The sequence below is a fragment of the Coloeus monedula genome, assembly GCF_965178545.1.
Source record: "Coloeus monedula genome assembly, chromosome: 14".
Taxonomy (NCBI): domain Eukaryota; kingdom Metazoa; phylum Chordata; class Aves; order Passeriformes; family Corvidae; genus Coloeus; species Coloeus monedula.
Window position 1 is genome coordinate 17,003,456 of NC_138794.1, and position 15,403 is coordinate 17,018,858.

General features: G+C 41.1%; 1 protein-coding gene across 5 annotated transcripts in view; it reads left to right on the forward strand.

Moving 5' to 3' along the window:
- TLN2 (talin 2) overlaps positions 1 to 15,403 on the forward strand; it is a 144,706-nt gene that overhangs the window by 91,387 nt on the left and 37,916 nt on the right. For 3 of the 5 annotated variants that reach the window (XM_082290388.1, XM_082290387.1, XM_082290390.1), the window contains 10 exons: positions 420 to 628; positions 1,428 to 1,547; positions 2,414 to 2,611; positions 4,718 to 4,857; positions 7,574 to 7,667; positions 10,529 to 10,618; positions 11,741 to 11,863; positions 13,119 to 13,262; positions 13,449 to 13,610; positions 14,692 to 14,832. In XM_082290388.1, the coding sequence (XP_082146514.1) occupies positions 420 to 628; positions 1,428 to 1,547; positions 2,414 to 2,611; positions 4,718 to 4,857; positions 7,574 to 7,667; positions 10,529 to 10,618; positions 11,741 to 11,863; positions 13,119 to 13,262; positions 13,449 to 13,610; positions 14,692 to 14,832 (1,421 nt within the window). The remainder of the gene's footprint in view (positions 1 to 419; positions 629 to 1,427; positions 1,548 to 2,413; positions 2,612 to 4,717; positions 4,858 to 7,573; positions 7,668 to 10,528; positions 10,619 to 11,740; positions 11,864 to 13,118; positions 13,263 to 13,448; positions 13,611 to 14,691; positions 14,833 to 15,403) is intronic. The other 2 variants (XM_082290389.1, XM_082290391.1) reach the window with 2 other exon arrangements.

The following is a 15,403-nucleotide window of genomic DNA, read 5'->3' on the forward strand; positions in this document are numbered from 1 at the left end:
TCCTCATAAACTCTTCTTTGATTGCTTGAAATTAAACTATTGTTGTGCTGTGGCTCTGGACTCCTGTACACCATTCTTGCAGACAATCACTTCCCCCATAGCTTGGAGTATGAGCTTTTCCTCATCTACAGGTTTTAGCTTTTCTTTTTCAGTGTTTCACTGAGATGTAGTCAGTGGTGTAGAGAGCTGTGCCCAGAATGGTCTTTGGGCTATAACATTTACTTTATGGCTTCACTACAGGCATTTCTCTAAGCAAATGATACTGTGTATTTCAAATGTGTTTCTGTTTGAAGATTTTCTTTTAAATTGAATTTGCAGTGTTATTTTGCAATAGGATCATTACCTGCAAGATCATGTCATAAAATACAAAGATTGTCTTTAAGGGTACTAATAGAATCCTTGGTGAAATCTGACCATAGGAGTTGCTGCCAGAGAAACTGCTCAGGCCTTGAAGACTTTGGCTCAGGCAGCACGAGGGGTTGCAGCGTCTACCACTGATCCTGTGGCAGCACACGCGATGCTGGATTCAGCCAGGGATGTCATGGAAGGCTCTGCCATGCTGATTCAGGAGGCCAAGCAGGCCCTGGCTGCCCCAGGGGATGCAGACAGTCAGCAGAGATTAGCTCAGGTAAGCTGGGACTTGAGCAGCTGCATGAGTTGTCAAACACCTGGTGAATTTACTCCAAATCAGCATTAAATAAGGAGCGAGAATGACAGAAAATAAGGCTGCAAGGCATGTCAGCTTTCTGTTCCTTTCAACAGCCCTCAGACAGTAACATCATGCCTACGCTAAACAATGCAGATGGTATAAAGTATGGTATTTTAGTCATCTCTTGGAAAAATATACAAAGATGCAGCTCTCTGCTTTTACCCACAACATATGTGAGGAGACTGCTTGATTGCAAATGTGAGACAGCCATTAAACACATAATTTTTAAATAAAATATCTATATCCATGTTATATTCAAAAAGTGAGTGCATATTTTATTCATATGTGGCACCACTGCATCTGAATGCTTTAAAAAGTGGCAGGTTCTTTTTTTACTGGTTTGAAAAGTTCTAGAATTGGCCTGCATTGTAAATAATTTCTTATGAAGATACCTTTGTCTTAATCAGAACTTTGTAAAAAGTGGCATGCAACAAATTTCTGTGATTAGTATATAGATAACTTCAGGGGCATTCCCTTACCTGCAGCCTTTATCCCAGGTGCCAGGAGCAGTTGTGGGGCTGCCCTGCCAACACTATACTGTCAAATGGATGAGACTAAAAAAAGACTGCAGGGCAGCAAACCGGGAAAGTTGCAAGCCTCAAAAATGGCCATGTAAGGGTCAGAATGTGGGAATTGCTGGCTGTGGAGTAGAGGCTGTGCCTCCTATTAATGAGCATTTAAGCCTCTCTGTGTGAATGTGTTCACTTGTGTGTTGTAGGTGGCAAAAGCAGTGTCTCACTCCTTGAATAACTGTGTGAATTGTCTGCCTGGACAAAAGGATGTGGATGTGGCCTTGAAGAGTATTGGGGAATCCAGCAAGAAGCTTCTTGTTGATTCAGTAAGATGGCTTTTAACATGGAAATAAATTTCAGAAAACTGAACAGCAGATCTGGGTTCCCCATGTGTCAAATCATTATTTAATAAATGTGCCCTAAGTATACTTAAGTGTACTTAATGTAAGCCATGTTTAAGTTTAAGCACCTTTAGGCAGCTGCTACTTAGACTGAAACACTGTTTTTCTAGTTTTATGGGCAAGGTGAAATGTGTCTATGACTTGTGAAGACAATATTAAAATTATTGTCATAGCTTGGTATTAAGTTTTTGGTTTTGAAAATGGCAACTATGACTTAACATTCTGAAGAATATAAAAATTAGAAAATTATAGTTCATCTCCCACCTAGAAGTGATCAGTTCACTTGAAGGATCATTGTGATCTGTCAAAAAATGTTTGGTCGTTTTGTGCAAAGAGTAGAATTGTTACTTTGTTTAACTGCATCCATCTTTTTGCACTGGTATTTTGCCAGAAGGTTACATTGTTTGAACAGCCTTTTTTCTCCTGCACCCACCAGTAACCTTGCTGTCCTGTGAATGAAGGAGGAATGGTGTTTTGATTTGTTTGTGTAATGCCTTTTGATAAGACCAGGGGTTTTTTGCCAAGCTGTTTTACCAGAGAGCAGAGTTAGCAGACGGAGTTTAGAGTAATTCTGAAGAGCTGCCAATAATTGTGTCCCTTGAAAAGCTTACAAACTTGTCTGTCCCTTGAAAGAAGCAGCAGGACTCAAGGTACTGTGGTTGACAGCTGTCCCATAGTTCCAGCTCACTACTCTGTTGCATTTGGTGTTCTCAACATGTGTTGAACTCTCCAGTCATGAAAGGCTGGTGTGATGTGACAGACAATAAAATACTGAACTTTGCCTCTTACAGCTACCTCCAAGTTCAAAGTCATTTCAAGAAGCTCAGAGTGAACTGAACCAGGCAGCAGCAGACCTGAATCAGTCAGCTGGAGAAGTTGTCCATGCTACACGGGGCCAAAGTGGGGAACTGGCTGCAGCCTCTGGGAAATTCAGTGATGACTTTGATGAATTTCTTGATGCTGGTATTGAAATGGCTGGCCAGGCACAAGTAAGTTCTTGATCATGCTAATTGAGGGATAATCTTGGCTGTAACCTCTGGCAGTGCAGTACATTGTTTATGTAGCAGTAGAGTGCAGTACAGCATGCTGGTGTGAGCCTATCCCAATATTCCAGGAGGTGTTGGTTGTGAGGGAGTCATCTGGAACTGGTTATCTGGAATGAAGAGAACTCAGCATTCGCATCTTCCACAGGATTTTGGTATTTGTTACTTGTCCAGTCAGAAATATGACTTTGTACTCCCCTGTGTCATTTGGTAACTAATTTGAGCTGCGTATCTGAAGATACAGAGGTGTGCTGAACCTCTGAGCTTGAGGTTGCTTCTATTGCAGTAGAACTACCATGGAGCATAATTTAGGTGAATGCTGTTCAAAATTTAGCACCTTTCTTTGCTACTTTTGAAATGCTTGAAGTGGATGGAGGAAAAGATGCTTTGATATCGCTCTGTGGGCCTGTGGACCTGCTACAGAGTGGAGCAAGCACTTGAAGAGGGCTGCCTAAAATGCCATCCTTGGATCTGACAGCAAGCACTTGGACTTGTGTTCAGTAATTTAAAATGTGGCAGAGTTCTACTCCGATGAACTCTAACAATCAGGAATGTTGTTACATGTGGCCAAGCTTATTCCTGGTAGTCTGGGAACTCATTACAAGTTGGAGATACCACCTTCAGTTTATCTACTGGGTACAGTTGTGCTGAGCTACAGTAATTGGTCATTTGGCAATGTTTTAGCATAACAAATGTCAGTATATAAAAAGGAATTGTGTATCAGAAGAGATGGGAGGAATTGCAGAAAAAAGAATCTGCAGATGGTTTTGCCCTGGTTTGTAGGAGGATCCTGCAAACCTAAGAAATGATTGCCAAAGGAGAATGGCAAGAAGGTCCTGCATGTGTCAGTCCTTTGAAGTCATTTATGAAGTGTCTCTCTAGAGCAGATACTTTGTAGATAGAGCTGAGTAGAGAGATCTGACAGTGGCTGGTGGTTGTTGTCCATCACAACTTCATCATTCAGGTTCCAGATGTGTGAAGTGAGATAGGCTCAATATACAGCTGAGTCTGAAGGTGAGAAGCAGTGAGATACCTGACTGTCTCTTTAGCTGTGGACCACATTGACTTTTAGAATGTTTTGTTTGAGGGAATTCAGTGAAGGCAGAGGTAGAAATGATACTGTAAATGGCTTCTTGAAATGAGAATCCAGCTGCTGATGATCTTGTGTCCCTTGTGAATTTGCTTATCCTCCTGACACAGGGGATGGTAACCATCTTAGTTATTAATGGCTGATCCTTCAATAGAGAAGGCCCTCTGTGTGTAGTTGTTTGGCCTGAACAGAAGCAATACCAGGTATTTTGGGTGACTAGCAAAATGTAGGGGAAGGGAGGAAGTAGAATGTAGTAAATACAGAGTAAAAGTTATTCATATCAGCTGAACAATATGCAACCTTTTTACATAAAACTGTGAACAGACTTAGAAAAAATGGGTTCCCTTCTACTGTTCATTCACAGAAGAGTCTAGTCACAGCTATTTGCTGTGAAAATGCAATACTCTTCTGTAAGTGTATTTAAATGCAGGTTTCCCTTTTCAAGAAATGGCTCAAAATAAGTAATAGAACATCCAAGTCAAAATACTGACCAAAGTAGGCTTATAGAAACTTATTTTCATGGAAAAGATTACTTTCTGGAGGATATTTTTGTGTGAGCAGTCCCAGTTAGATGCTAGAGAGCCTGTGGGCTGCACAGAGGATGCCAGAATACAGAGAGCGTACACTGACAGAATAATGTGAAGCAGTTGTGCCAGGCAGAGACAGATAAGAGTCTTGACAACAAAAGCATTGTTCAATAAGTAGTAAAGTTTCTCCATTGCTCACTTGTGAATACTATCATTGTTAGAAGCCAAGCTATTTGTTGTAAGGGTCTTTTTCTGTTATGTAAGTGAAGCTAGAGGCACCTGTCTGGGTGAACAGAGGCTTGGGCCATCCTTCTCTGGGCTCACGTATGTCAGTGATTTCAGGTGGATAAGCAAACTGGGTTTCCATATGTGGTTTTAGCACACTCTCTTTATTGTAAATTTTGTACTTAATGTTATGCTGCTGTGGCTTTCCAGACTAAAGAGGACCAGATTCAAGTCATAGGTAACCTCAAGAGCATCTCTATGGCTTCCAGCAAGCTGTTACTGGCTGCCAAGTCTCTGTCTGTTGATCCTGGAGCTCCTAATGCCAAGAACCTCTTAGCAGCAGCAGCAAGGTAAGGATGTGTTGATTGCTTTTTGTTTTCCTGTGATATTTGCTTTTCTCTGTGATATTTATATTGTGCTTATGTGTTTTTCTGCTGTTGATAGTGAACTGAGTGGTTGGAACCTGTAGTTCTATTTAAATGGAAGTAGGCCAGAGGAAAGTTGCTTATGTTGGAGTAGTTCCTCAACTGGTATAACTTGTTACCCTTGGTGGAAATAGGAACCAGCATTTGAAGACTTGGCCTGTTTTTGAAAGGAACCAATGTATTTTACCTACTGTTTTCTCACCATCTGTGTTCTGACAAGGCAATAGTTAACATTAAGCCTCTCAATCCCTGAAAGAAAAGGAATTGAATAATATTTTTTTATAGAATGTGTTTGAAAATCGTATTGTAGCTACCTATCACTAACAGTGTGCATATGTGTATGATCAGGAATGCTTGAAAGGATTAGATGCTACATTTCTTCAGTGGAGCATACCCTTACTTTAAGGATTATAAATCCACTCCCTCACTAAAGGGCTTCCTTAAGAATCTACGCTACTTTACTTCGTCATATTTCGTAAAAAAAAAAAATTACATCTATTTCTATGTCTCCCTGGAAAAAAAATAGCATCTATGAAAATTGTGGGTAACCAAAGACAGGCTGCTTGAGAGTGAAGGAGTGGCATGACTTGTTATTGCTGCAGCATCAAACTGCTACAGATTTCTGCTTTAGGCTTGGAGCATTCCTGATTGGAGTGTAGAGGAATTTAGTGTCCCCGGTGAAATCCAGGTAGTTTTAAGTTCCTTCCAGGCTGGTATTCCCTCTATGGAAGCATGTAATAGAAAAAGGGAGGTGAGCCAGGTCGAGCCTTTAGCTGTTCTGTGTGTGTGCGTGTGTGAGACCTTACACAGACACCACATACCCGTGTGAAGTGAATACTGCATCAGCTCTCAGCTTGTGTTTAAGGTGCTAAGGAGACGTTGTATTTCCCTTCTCAGATCCTCTGGGCTGGCTTGTGACAAGCTTGCCAGGTCTCTGTTCTTTCCCTGCTATGATAGATTAGGGTCAAACATTTTTATTTTCTCTCTTCTCACGAAAATGAAAAAAGAGACACAGCTCTCTTATTATGAGATAGCTCTTCTCATTTTTCTCTCACCATCTATGGTATTGGGATTAGTTTTGGGTTGTGTTGGTTTTGTTTTGCTTTCTTCCTCCTTTCCTCCAGCTGTGATAGACACTTCAGCTTTTTCAGTAGCTTTGTCTTCCTTGTGGAGGCATTTTTCTTGACCACCTCTGACAGGACTGCAACACTGGCTGAGTTCCTTGCAGGGTCCAAGTATTTGTGTGTTGTATTTGATGAAAATAGATGTGGCCTTTAGAGTCCTAGCACGCCCTTCCCACTCTGGGATTGGTGTTTGAGGAGCCACCTTGTTGGTTCTACTGTGTCCAAATGGTTTTCAGAGTAATGTTTGTACACTGGATGGATTCCTGGTAGAGGTACCTGGTGTGTAATAATGATATTCATGAGACCATGTGGCATCCTCTACAAAGCTGATAGTTCTCTCTCTTCAACTGCTGATATTCCCTGAGTCAGAGAATTGAGTGTCACATTACAATCAACAGCAGACAAGATATTTTTGTGTGAGGTTTCTCTGGGAATGAACAGAACTTTCAATTTTTGTCATTTATTCCTATGTCTGTACACAATCATATTTTTCTGATGCATAGAAATCACTGATGTTCAGCAGGTGGAACACCAGGTCCTCCACAAGGACAACAAAGCTGCTGAAAAGGGTAGGAGTCCCAGTTAAACAAGTATGTCTACTAGTTTCCATTCTTTTTGCCCTGAAATTTAACATGAACATAATGCATGTAATAAGCACATCCTGTTTCCCTTTGTAACAGTAGGATACCCTCCATCCTGGTAATCATGTTATTGATATGTTATTGAGTGCCTGTTTTCTGAAAGGGAAAGTGATGCAAATGCCATTCAGTTTCCAAAGCCAGAGGAAAGCATATTCTCCATGCAGTCCAATTTCACTGATTTTCTCTTCTTCTAGATGCCACATTCCTGGGTTGTTAGTCATGAGTCTAAAATGAATGTAGTTATCATGAATTTTGCCTATTATCAGAGCATCCATCAGAAAGACAGATAGTGACTGTTTTATGTCCAGAGCTGTGAACTCCTATAGGAACATGATGCCTTTGCATAACTTGTTCTCTGTGGATATAAACCTATGGGAGAATATCAGTTATTAGTTACAGAGAAAAAAACCTATTTGGTAACAGACTAAGGAAGTATATAGCAGGATTGTGTGTGTGTATTACCTATGTCAGACAAGATACAAGACTTTGCTAGAGAAGGGTAGATAAAATCTACTTTAAATTCAAGCATTGTTTTCCATATCAGTCACTTGTTTCTTTATCCTTCAGGGCTTTTGGGGTGGTAGTTGAGAAATGAATCAGTTAATGTCAGACCTGGAGAAGTGCTGAAATACCTTTTAGCAGCTACACTCTATCGCTGTGCCACTGTAATGTGTTGGCCTTGGCCTGCTGCCAGATGGTGTTCTGTCCTTTGTCACCAGTGTTTTCCCAGAGGTGCCACCAGTTTGGCTGCTGGGCTCAGCCATCTAGTAGATCCAAGTTTTGTATCTTTATGCAGTGTACAGTTAATGACAAAAGTTTTACTAAGAGGAATAGTTCAACTATAAAATCCACCTTTTTTCCTCCTACTCTCCCTAGAGCTGTGACTGAGAGTATAAACCAGCTCATCACACTGTGCACCCAGCAAGCTCCCGGGCAGAAGGAATGTGATAATGCACTCAGAGAACTGGAGGTATTACTATATTTCAAAAGTTCTTATAATTGAAAGTGGACCCCAAATGTTTGTTTCCTTTGTATTCTTTGTCTGAATAGCTCCTGTCACTGTCTTCTCACTTGACGTCTGCGGCAGGGGTTTTAATTGCGTACGAGGTGAGCATGGAACCCATGAAAATCTTGTTGTTTTGGCGAGAATTAAATTTGCTACTCTGTCCCTGTCTCCTCTTTTCTGCCCTCCAAAGGTACAGTTTAGTCCCTATTATTCATACTTACTGTGACTTAAGGAAGAATCAGGACAAGATGGACATTTCTACTACCACCAGTGCGGTGGAGGGAGCTGCAATATCTTGGTTTTTCCACTTGCAGGATGTTGTTACTGACATCCCACTTTAGGGTGGTGTTTGCCATCTTTTACCTTGACCTTTCTTAGTGTAGATTTTTAATGCCTTGTTTCTGCCTTCCCTATCAAACTATGATGTGTGTGTCAATACAGGCTTGTGCAAGGTATGTTCTTGATCCTGAGTGAAATGTTTGGCTGGCTAAATAGTGGGTCAGTTGAAAGACCTAATTCCAAGATGCTACTGATCACAGGCAGGGCCACTTTCAGTAGTAGGAAATAACATCTTTTCACTTAAACGAGATGTTTGTTGTTTACTGTCAAGGTCAAAACATCAAGGGGTGACTGGCCTGTGTTGAGAGCATAAAATACCATTAAGTTTTTTTATTTCTAGCCCTTAGTATCAAAAGGATACAAAGGTCATTGCAGTACATTCCAGGATATTGTGAGTTTTCTTAATATGTGAGTCCATGGTTATCATCCCAAAATGTTGTAGGAGTTCCCCTAGGAGCTGCTTTGTCCTTCTGAATTCTTAGCTTCTTAAGTGTTCCCTCCTTGGTCAGAGGGAGCAGCAGCCAGTCCAAAGAATAGAAATAGAAGCCAGGGAATCAGGCTGTAATGTAAAGGAGCAAGCAGGGGGAATGAAGTGCTATTTCTCAGGACTTCCTGAAAGACTAATGGGGAGAGATCTGTGAAACAGCAGGTATGTGAAAGGTGAGAATTTCCAGCTAATGAGCCACAGAAAACTGAGAGCTTAGAGGAGAAATGTAGGGTGGAATAGCCTTGCAGAGGGTTCTGTTCCAATAGCACAGAATTGCACGTGCTGGCATGGATTATGACCAGGGCCAGCAAAGGGCTGAAGGAAGATCTGTAGCACCTTGAACTTCCCAGAGAAGGAGAGTTAGCAAGAAAAGCCTGGGTATATGGAACTAGGTTAATTTCTGGAAAAGGGGAAACCAAAGCAAAAGCACACAGTCCTGGAATCAGACTGAAGACTCAAATCAAAGTGACTGGAAGAACCTATGAAATTCTAGAAGTCTTAACTTTTAATTTCTCTTTACAATGATTAAACTTTTGCCTCTTCCTTTCATTTCCCCAACTCATCATGCACTATCCCTAGTCTTTCCAGGGCTTCTTAACTACTAAAAATCATTGTTTCTGTAGAAAGAGTGTGTCTCAGCATGGATTTGATAGACTGTCAATATTCTCTGTGGTCTTCTCTGGAGACTCTGGAAGACTGTTTTTATAGAGGACCTCATTTTCTAACCTCCAGTGAGGCAGCTAAACTTGCCCAAAATTGCAGCTGAAAAGAGTAACACAGGTGGTGCAATAATTGCAAATGTATGTTAGTGGGAAGTTTGTGCTGACTTGTGTTTTGCCATTGTGTTCCTTGTATTCTGAGGGCTTCTGTCTCCAAAGAAGTGTAACTGCTGTAGGAACCTTGTTTGCTTTTCAGGTTATTATTTAATAGAGCACAACATGAAGAGTTGATGCAATGTCTGTGAGAACTGACAGACAGAAGAGGCAACTGGAAATTGCTTTCTAGACACCATGTCTTCACATCACCTTTTTCTCTTTTTTAATTGCTGTAAGGCTTTAAGTTAGACTTTTACAAAGCAATAGCTGAGCTGTTAAAAATACTGTAGGTGTATCTTAATGTTCGAAGTTGTGTTGCGAGAAAAGTCCAAGTGTCTAAAATCATGCCTGGAGAAGTGCTTCCTTTAGGTGGAAGGCAAATGTCAGATACAGCTGCCAGTATCTTTCTCTACTTAATTGATTTCACTTTCATTAGAAGGATTAAAAGTCTTTTCTGCATGATATTTGGCAGTAAAATAGTGTTCCTCCAAACTTGAAAAAATTGTGCTACAGATATTTTTATGTATAAAGGAATTAGCCTCCTGCATTTTACAGCTTTTTACAAGTTTTGTTATCTAGTTGCATTCATTCTTCTCAATGAATATTTGACTGATTGTCACATTGTTATTTCCAAGACTCAGAATCACCTCAAAAAAAGAAATTAAACCCAACTATGTGTAGTTTTCTGACAGAAAGTTTTCCTAGGCTGGGGGAGTCTGTTGACAGTGTAAGAGGCAGGCAGGTGGTGGATGTGTACTCAGTTTGGTAACCCTTTGTGTTTCCAGACAGTGCTCAACAAATGGCAGCTGTTTTTCTTAAAACTCTTTTAAATTTGTTTATGAAATTTAAAATAGTACTGAAAACATGTGTTACACTGTTGACACCTGACAGATTGCCTCATGTTAGCTGAGCATCTCTGACCATATATCACTCATCACAAACACGAGGTAAACCATAGTAGCCTGGATTTCAACAGATTGTTGGTGGACAAACATGGAGTTCCCACAGTTCCTGTCGAGTAGGGTTTCCTGCATGGCACACCCTCAGGGAATGTGCAGCTTTGGCTGCTTGCTGGAGACAAAGGTGTAAGATTACATTGGAAAATAAGCAGGATAGATGTGATGGTATTTTTTCAGCTGAGTATTTCAGACTCTATTAATAATCAGTTTCTTTCATTATTTCAGACAGTTAAGGGAATGCTGGATAATCCAAATGAACCTGTGAGCGATCTTTCATATTTTGATTGTATTGAGGGCGTAATGGAAAACTCAAAGGTAATTTATTTTTCCCACCTCTGTGCCAATTATAAAGTGTGTTTGGATTTTCAGAAGTTTCCATGTGCATATTGAGTGTTGAGGTTCAGTCAGTGTTTATAGCTAAAATGTCTGCTGCATTCCTTGATAAACTCTGCCTGAGATAGGTCTCTTACAGATAATTTCAGGTTTTGGTCACTTAGAAGGTGTATTGCCTCAGTAAGAAATTTTGAATTAAGTGACTGGTGCACAATACTCTTAAAGCTTCTCCTCTCTCCCTTCCTCTCCTGTGCACTAGACAGCATGTCATACTTTGAGGTGCTGTATTTTGACTGCAGTTATGTTAGAACATCCCAGTGGGAGGCTTGGCAGTGAAATCCCATTGTATCGTTCTGTGCAGAACAGCTTTGCCAAATGTCTGAGCAGTCCAGACACCCCAGCACGTCAGAAAACCTGTGGGAAACCTCTTCAGTTATTTTGAATCAAACCGTGCTGCACAGCTTCCTTTGAAGCTGGCTTTTGGTGTCCTTACTATTTGATGTGTTGGAATTGTCTCTCATTCCTCCTTCTCTGAAAGAAAAAGAGAGTACCTAATGGGTGTATGTGATCTTGCATCTAATGCTCTACTACAGTCAGAGCTCATTTTGAATTAAAGCCAAGTGAACTGAATTCAGTGGGACATACTGTGGGAATTCATGTGCATTCTGATACTAAGATGGTTTCAGAAGTCTAGGTGCAGTTTCATTTAAACTGAGCCTCAGTGAGTTTGGGGACAAAGATGATCCCGTATGTGTCAACAGCATCTGGAGGACTGGTTGTCGTGTCATGTTCTGCAGTCTGTGGAATGCACTGAGTGCCAGGTTAGCTGTGATGGTGTATAGATGGCAGCGAAATTAATGAGGGTTAATTCTGTACCCTTGTAGTCATTTGAGCTGTAGTAGTGCTTATGTTCCCTGTCAGTCCAGTGTTGGTGTGCATGCCTGATCCCTCACACCACATGTGCCCACTTTAGTGAAGTCTAAAATTTCTGGAAGCCAAGTCCAGGAGGTTTGTGGGCCAAAATTGGTTTCAGGCCAGCAGTCACCTGCCTCTAAGTGGCAGGGATGCATACTTGGAAGATAACTTTGTTTTTTAATTTCTGAGGTTCTTGGAGAATCAATGGCGGGCATTTCCCAGAATGCGAAAACCGGGGATCTTTTAGTCTTTGGAGAATGTGTTGGAGTTGCATCCAAGGCTCTTTGTGGCCTCACAGAGGCAGCAGCTCAGGTAAGTTACTGAAGGCTGCAAAGCAATTATGTTTTTATTTTTTAGCAAGCTCGTGTTGTGGGTTTGTAAATCTGAAGTTCACTTCCCTGTGGTCAAGCCAATGATGACTTTGTACTACACAGTGAGTTCTGTGTAGATCCACAGAAGTTGTGCACACTGTACGAGGAGCAGAGTGCAACGCCATGCGAATTTTCTAAGGAAGGGAAATGACATCAAGACGGAAGCTTTGCTGAGGATAAAGCAAAGCTGCAGCATATGGAATTCGTGTTTGCAGCTCAAGCTCAGAACTATTATATCATAGAGAAATGCACAAAAAAGCAGCCACTGTTAAAATTAATGAATCAAATTCTAGTTTGTAAAAGTTCTTAAGGAGTACTACAAATTTCAGACATTTAAACTAAGAAGAAACCTGTTTCAGCTGTTCAAATACTTTTGGAATAACCAAAATTCTGAAGTTGCTACAACAAATTAGTCTGATCTCTGTGGTTTCACTGATCTGATAACTGAGTGAACTATAGAGAACTGAAACAGTCACCTTGGTGCATGATTTGGCTGTGGGGGTTCATGCTCTGCATCTGGAAACCTCTTCTTGGTTTCCCCAAATATGTAATGCCTTCATATGGACTAAATCCCCTCCACATTGAACTCTGAGTCACCTTGCTGGCATATGGAGGTGACAGATAATTGTATCTGTAATGTATATAAGGAATCTTCATATATGCTTGTGACAGTTTAGACAAGTCGTCATTGTTGAGAAGCATGAAACTTACAACTGAGTGAGGAGGTAAGGTTGGCCATCAGACACCTTGAGCTGCAGTGAGACCAGCAGCTACAGGCCTGATGGGACCTGCACTCAGCAGAAGTACCTTTGATGGATTGCTTTCCTAGTCTTGACAAAAAACCCCCACTACCTCCAACCATGGCTAATACAGTAAATAATTTGCCAGTATGTGTGACCATTAAAGCTCTCTCCACTGGCTGTGCAAGTGACAAGTCATGTTTTCAGGGATAGCAGCTGTCTAAACAATGGGCAGTTTTGTTTCAATTAAATTTCTCAAGTGTAAGGGTATGTTTTCTTGGTTTCAGTGGATTCTGGAGATGTACTGCTAAAAACAAATGGTCATTGTATTTCACAGTATGATTTCTGAATAATCTCTGACCACCATGTGCTATGACATATGGCCAGCTTACCAGAGATTCAAGACAGATTTAGCATGATTTCTTAGGATTGCTTTCTTCTTTTCTCCATTTCTAGGCTGCTTACCTGGTGGGTATCTCAGATCCAAACAGCCAGGCTGGTCAGCAGGGCCTCGTTGACCCAATTCAATTTGCCCGTGCCAACCAAGCGATCCAGATGGCGTGCCAGAACCTGGTCGACCCAGCGAGCAGCCCATCGCAGGTGATTGCAGAGGATTGCGGGGAGACCATCCCTCTTAGGACATGGGACTTTGTTTTGTTTCTGTCCAGTCAAAGGCATTGTGGTTTGACTCTGCTGCCTGGCTTTGGGCACTGATGTTGCAGAGCTGCAGTGTGGTTACTGTCCTGCCCCTCTGACATTGTGCCTGTTCTGTGCTGGTTTTTGCAGGTCCTATCAGCTGCCACGATCGTAGCCAAACATACATCTGCTCTGTGCAACGCTTGTCGCATTGCTTCGTCAAAAACAGCAAATCCTGTTGCCAAGAGACACTTTGTGCAGTCTGCCAAGGAAGTGGCAAACAGCACTGCTAACCTGGTTAAAACTATCAAGGTACAAATGCTGCTTAATTGTGCTTCCTTCTTCCTTTGTGATTTTAGGGGATTTTCTTGTTTGTTTTTTTTTCCCCTGTTGAGACAGAATCAGAACAGTTAGGAATATCTTTTTACCTTCTTGGATATGCATGGTTTAAAAAAATCACTAATTACATTTTTGAAGATCTGAATTGGAAAACATGTTCAATAGTATAGCTTCTGAAGTCAAGATGAAAAAAATTGGGCAGTTTCACTATTAGGAGAGGCAGCTGGCCGATCCAGTATGAGACCCCTCAGGATTGATGTATTTAATGAGCTTGCACCATAAGAATAATCTGCAAGCAACTGAATGTGAAGATTTTTAATGGTGTTAAGTTCCTCAGTATTTGGAGATTTTTGGAGCTATTTCTGACAGCTTTACCTTACCTACAAGAGAAAAAAAAGGAAATAAATAATAGTGGGAACCAAACAGAAGCTATTTATATGGCTAATAGTCTCCTGTTAGTAGTAACTTTTTATTTTCCAGATTCCTGCTAGCAATTTGGTAGAGGGTAGTATTTCTTCATGCAAGCAGAAGTAATACTTGTAAAGCCATGGAGAATTCACAATCCTAAACCCTTCTGGAAGCCATTAGCTCGTTTAATCTGATTTCATTAGCTGAAATGTTTATTCTGAGATTGTGGGAGAGATCAGTTGACTTGGGTGAAAATGACAGCAATATATTACTGCTTTGCTTAAAACAGAAATAAGTAAAAAATTTAAAAATCAATCTGTAGGAAACAACCACCTTCACAAACCATAAAAAGGTGGAAGTTAGCTCCTTCTGCCCTTTGGAGTGTGAGGTCCTGGGACACAACTTGAGAGTGTCATTGGAGTGCAATGACAGAAAACCTGCAGCAGTTTAAAGTTTAGGGTCAGTAACCAGCTACAGAAAGAAGATCACACCTAAAAGATCACATTCTTTGCTTCAACCTTGTTTGCAGAGGAGCTTTCAAATATAAACACATAGCAGTTTAAAAGTAGGAAGGCTTAAACCATCTTCCTTCAATTTTAATAAAGAAACCCAGTCAGAGAGAGCTCAATCCTGATTCCATTTCCAGGCGCTGGATGGAGATTTCTCTGAGGAGAATCGCAACAAGTGCAGAATTGCCACTGCACCTTTAATAGAGGCCGTGGAAAATCTGACAGCATTTGCTTCAAATCCAGAGTTTGTCAGCATCCCAGCACAGATCAGCACTGAGGTAAGGCAGGATGCTGCATTTCCACCTTTCAAAAGTTGAAAATGTTGAATTAATCACATGTTGGGAGAGAGTGAGTGTAAATCCCCCAAAGTCCTTGGGTTTCTGGGTGTTCACTGGGCATTCTGCTGTCTTTTGTTTAACTTCTGACTTTGACTTTTCCACCGGTAGGATGCACAGTTTGGCTGCAGTAAGTGCTGCAAGTCTGCTGTTAGCAAAGCCATACAGCACAGGTGACTCGCATGTTTTAGTAGCTGGATTCTTCCATGCAATACAATAATAAATATCCACTTTTTTCCCCCCTCAAGAGTGGTTTTAACAAATGGAACTTCTTTAGTTCTGAAAAGAATTGAAGGGATGTTGCTGGGTTTTTTGCTTTTGCCCACAATTTCTCCATCCTCAAACTGTGTAACTACAGCAGAGTAGAAATTCCTTTGAAGAGACCAATAAGGGATTCATTGGTTTGGGGTTGCTTTGCACAGGGAGAAGAGATAAAAAAGCAAACCCCTCAAGCTTCGTAAAAGCTTTGGAGTAGAGGTCATGTGTTGTTACTGGCCCTCTAAGGGCTGCTTCT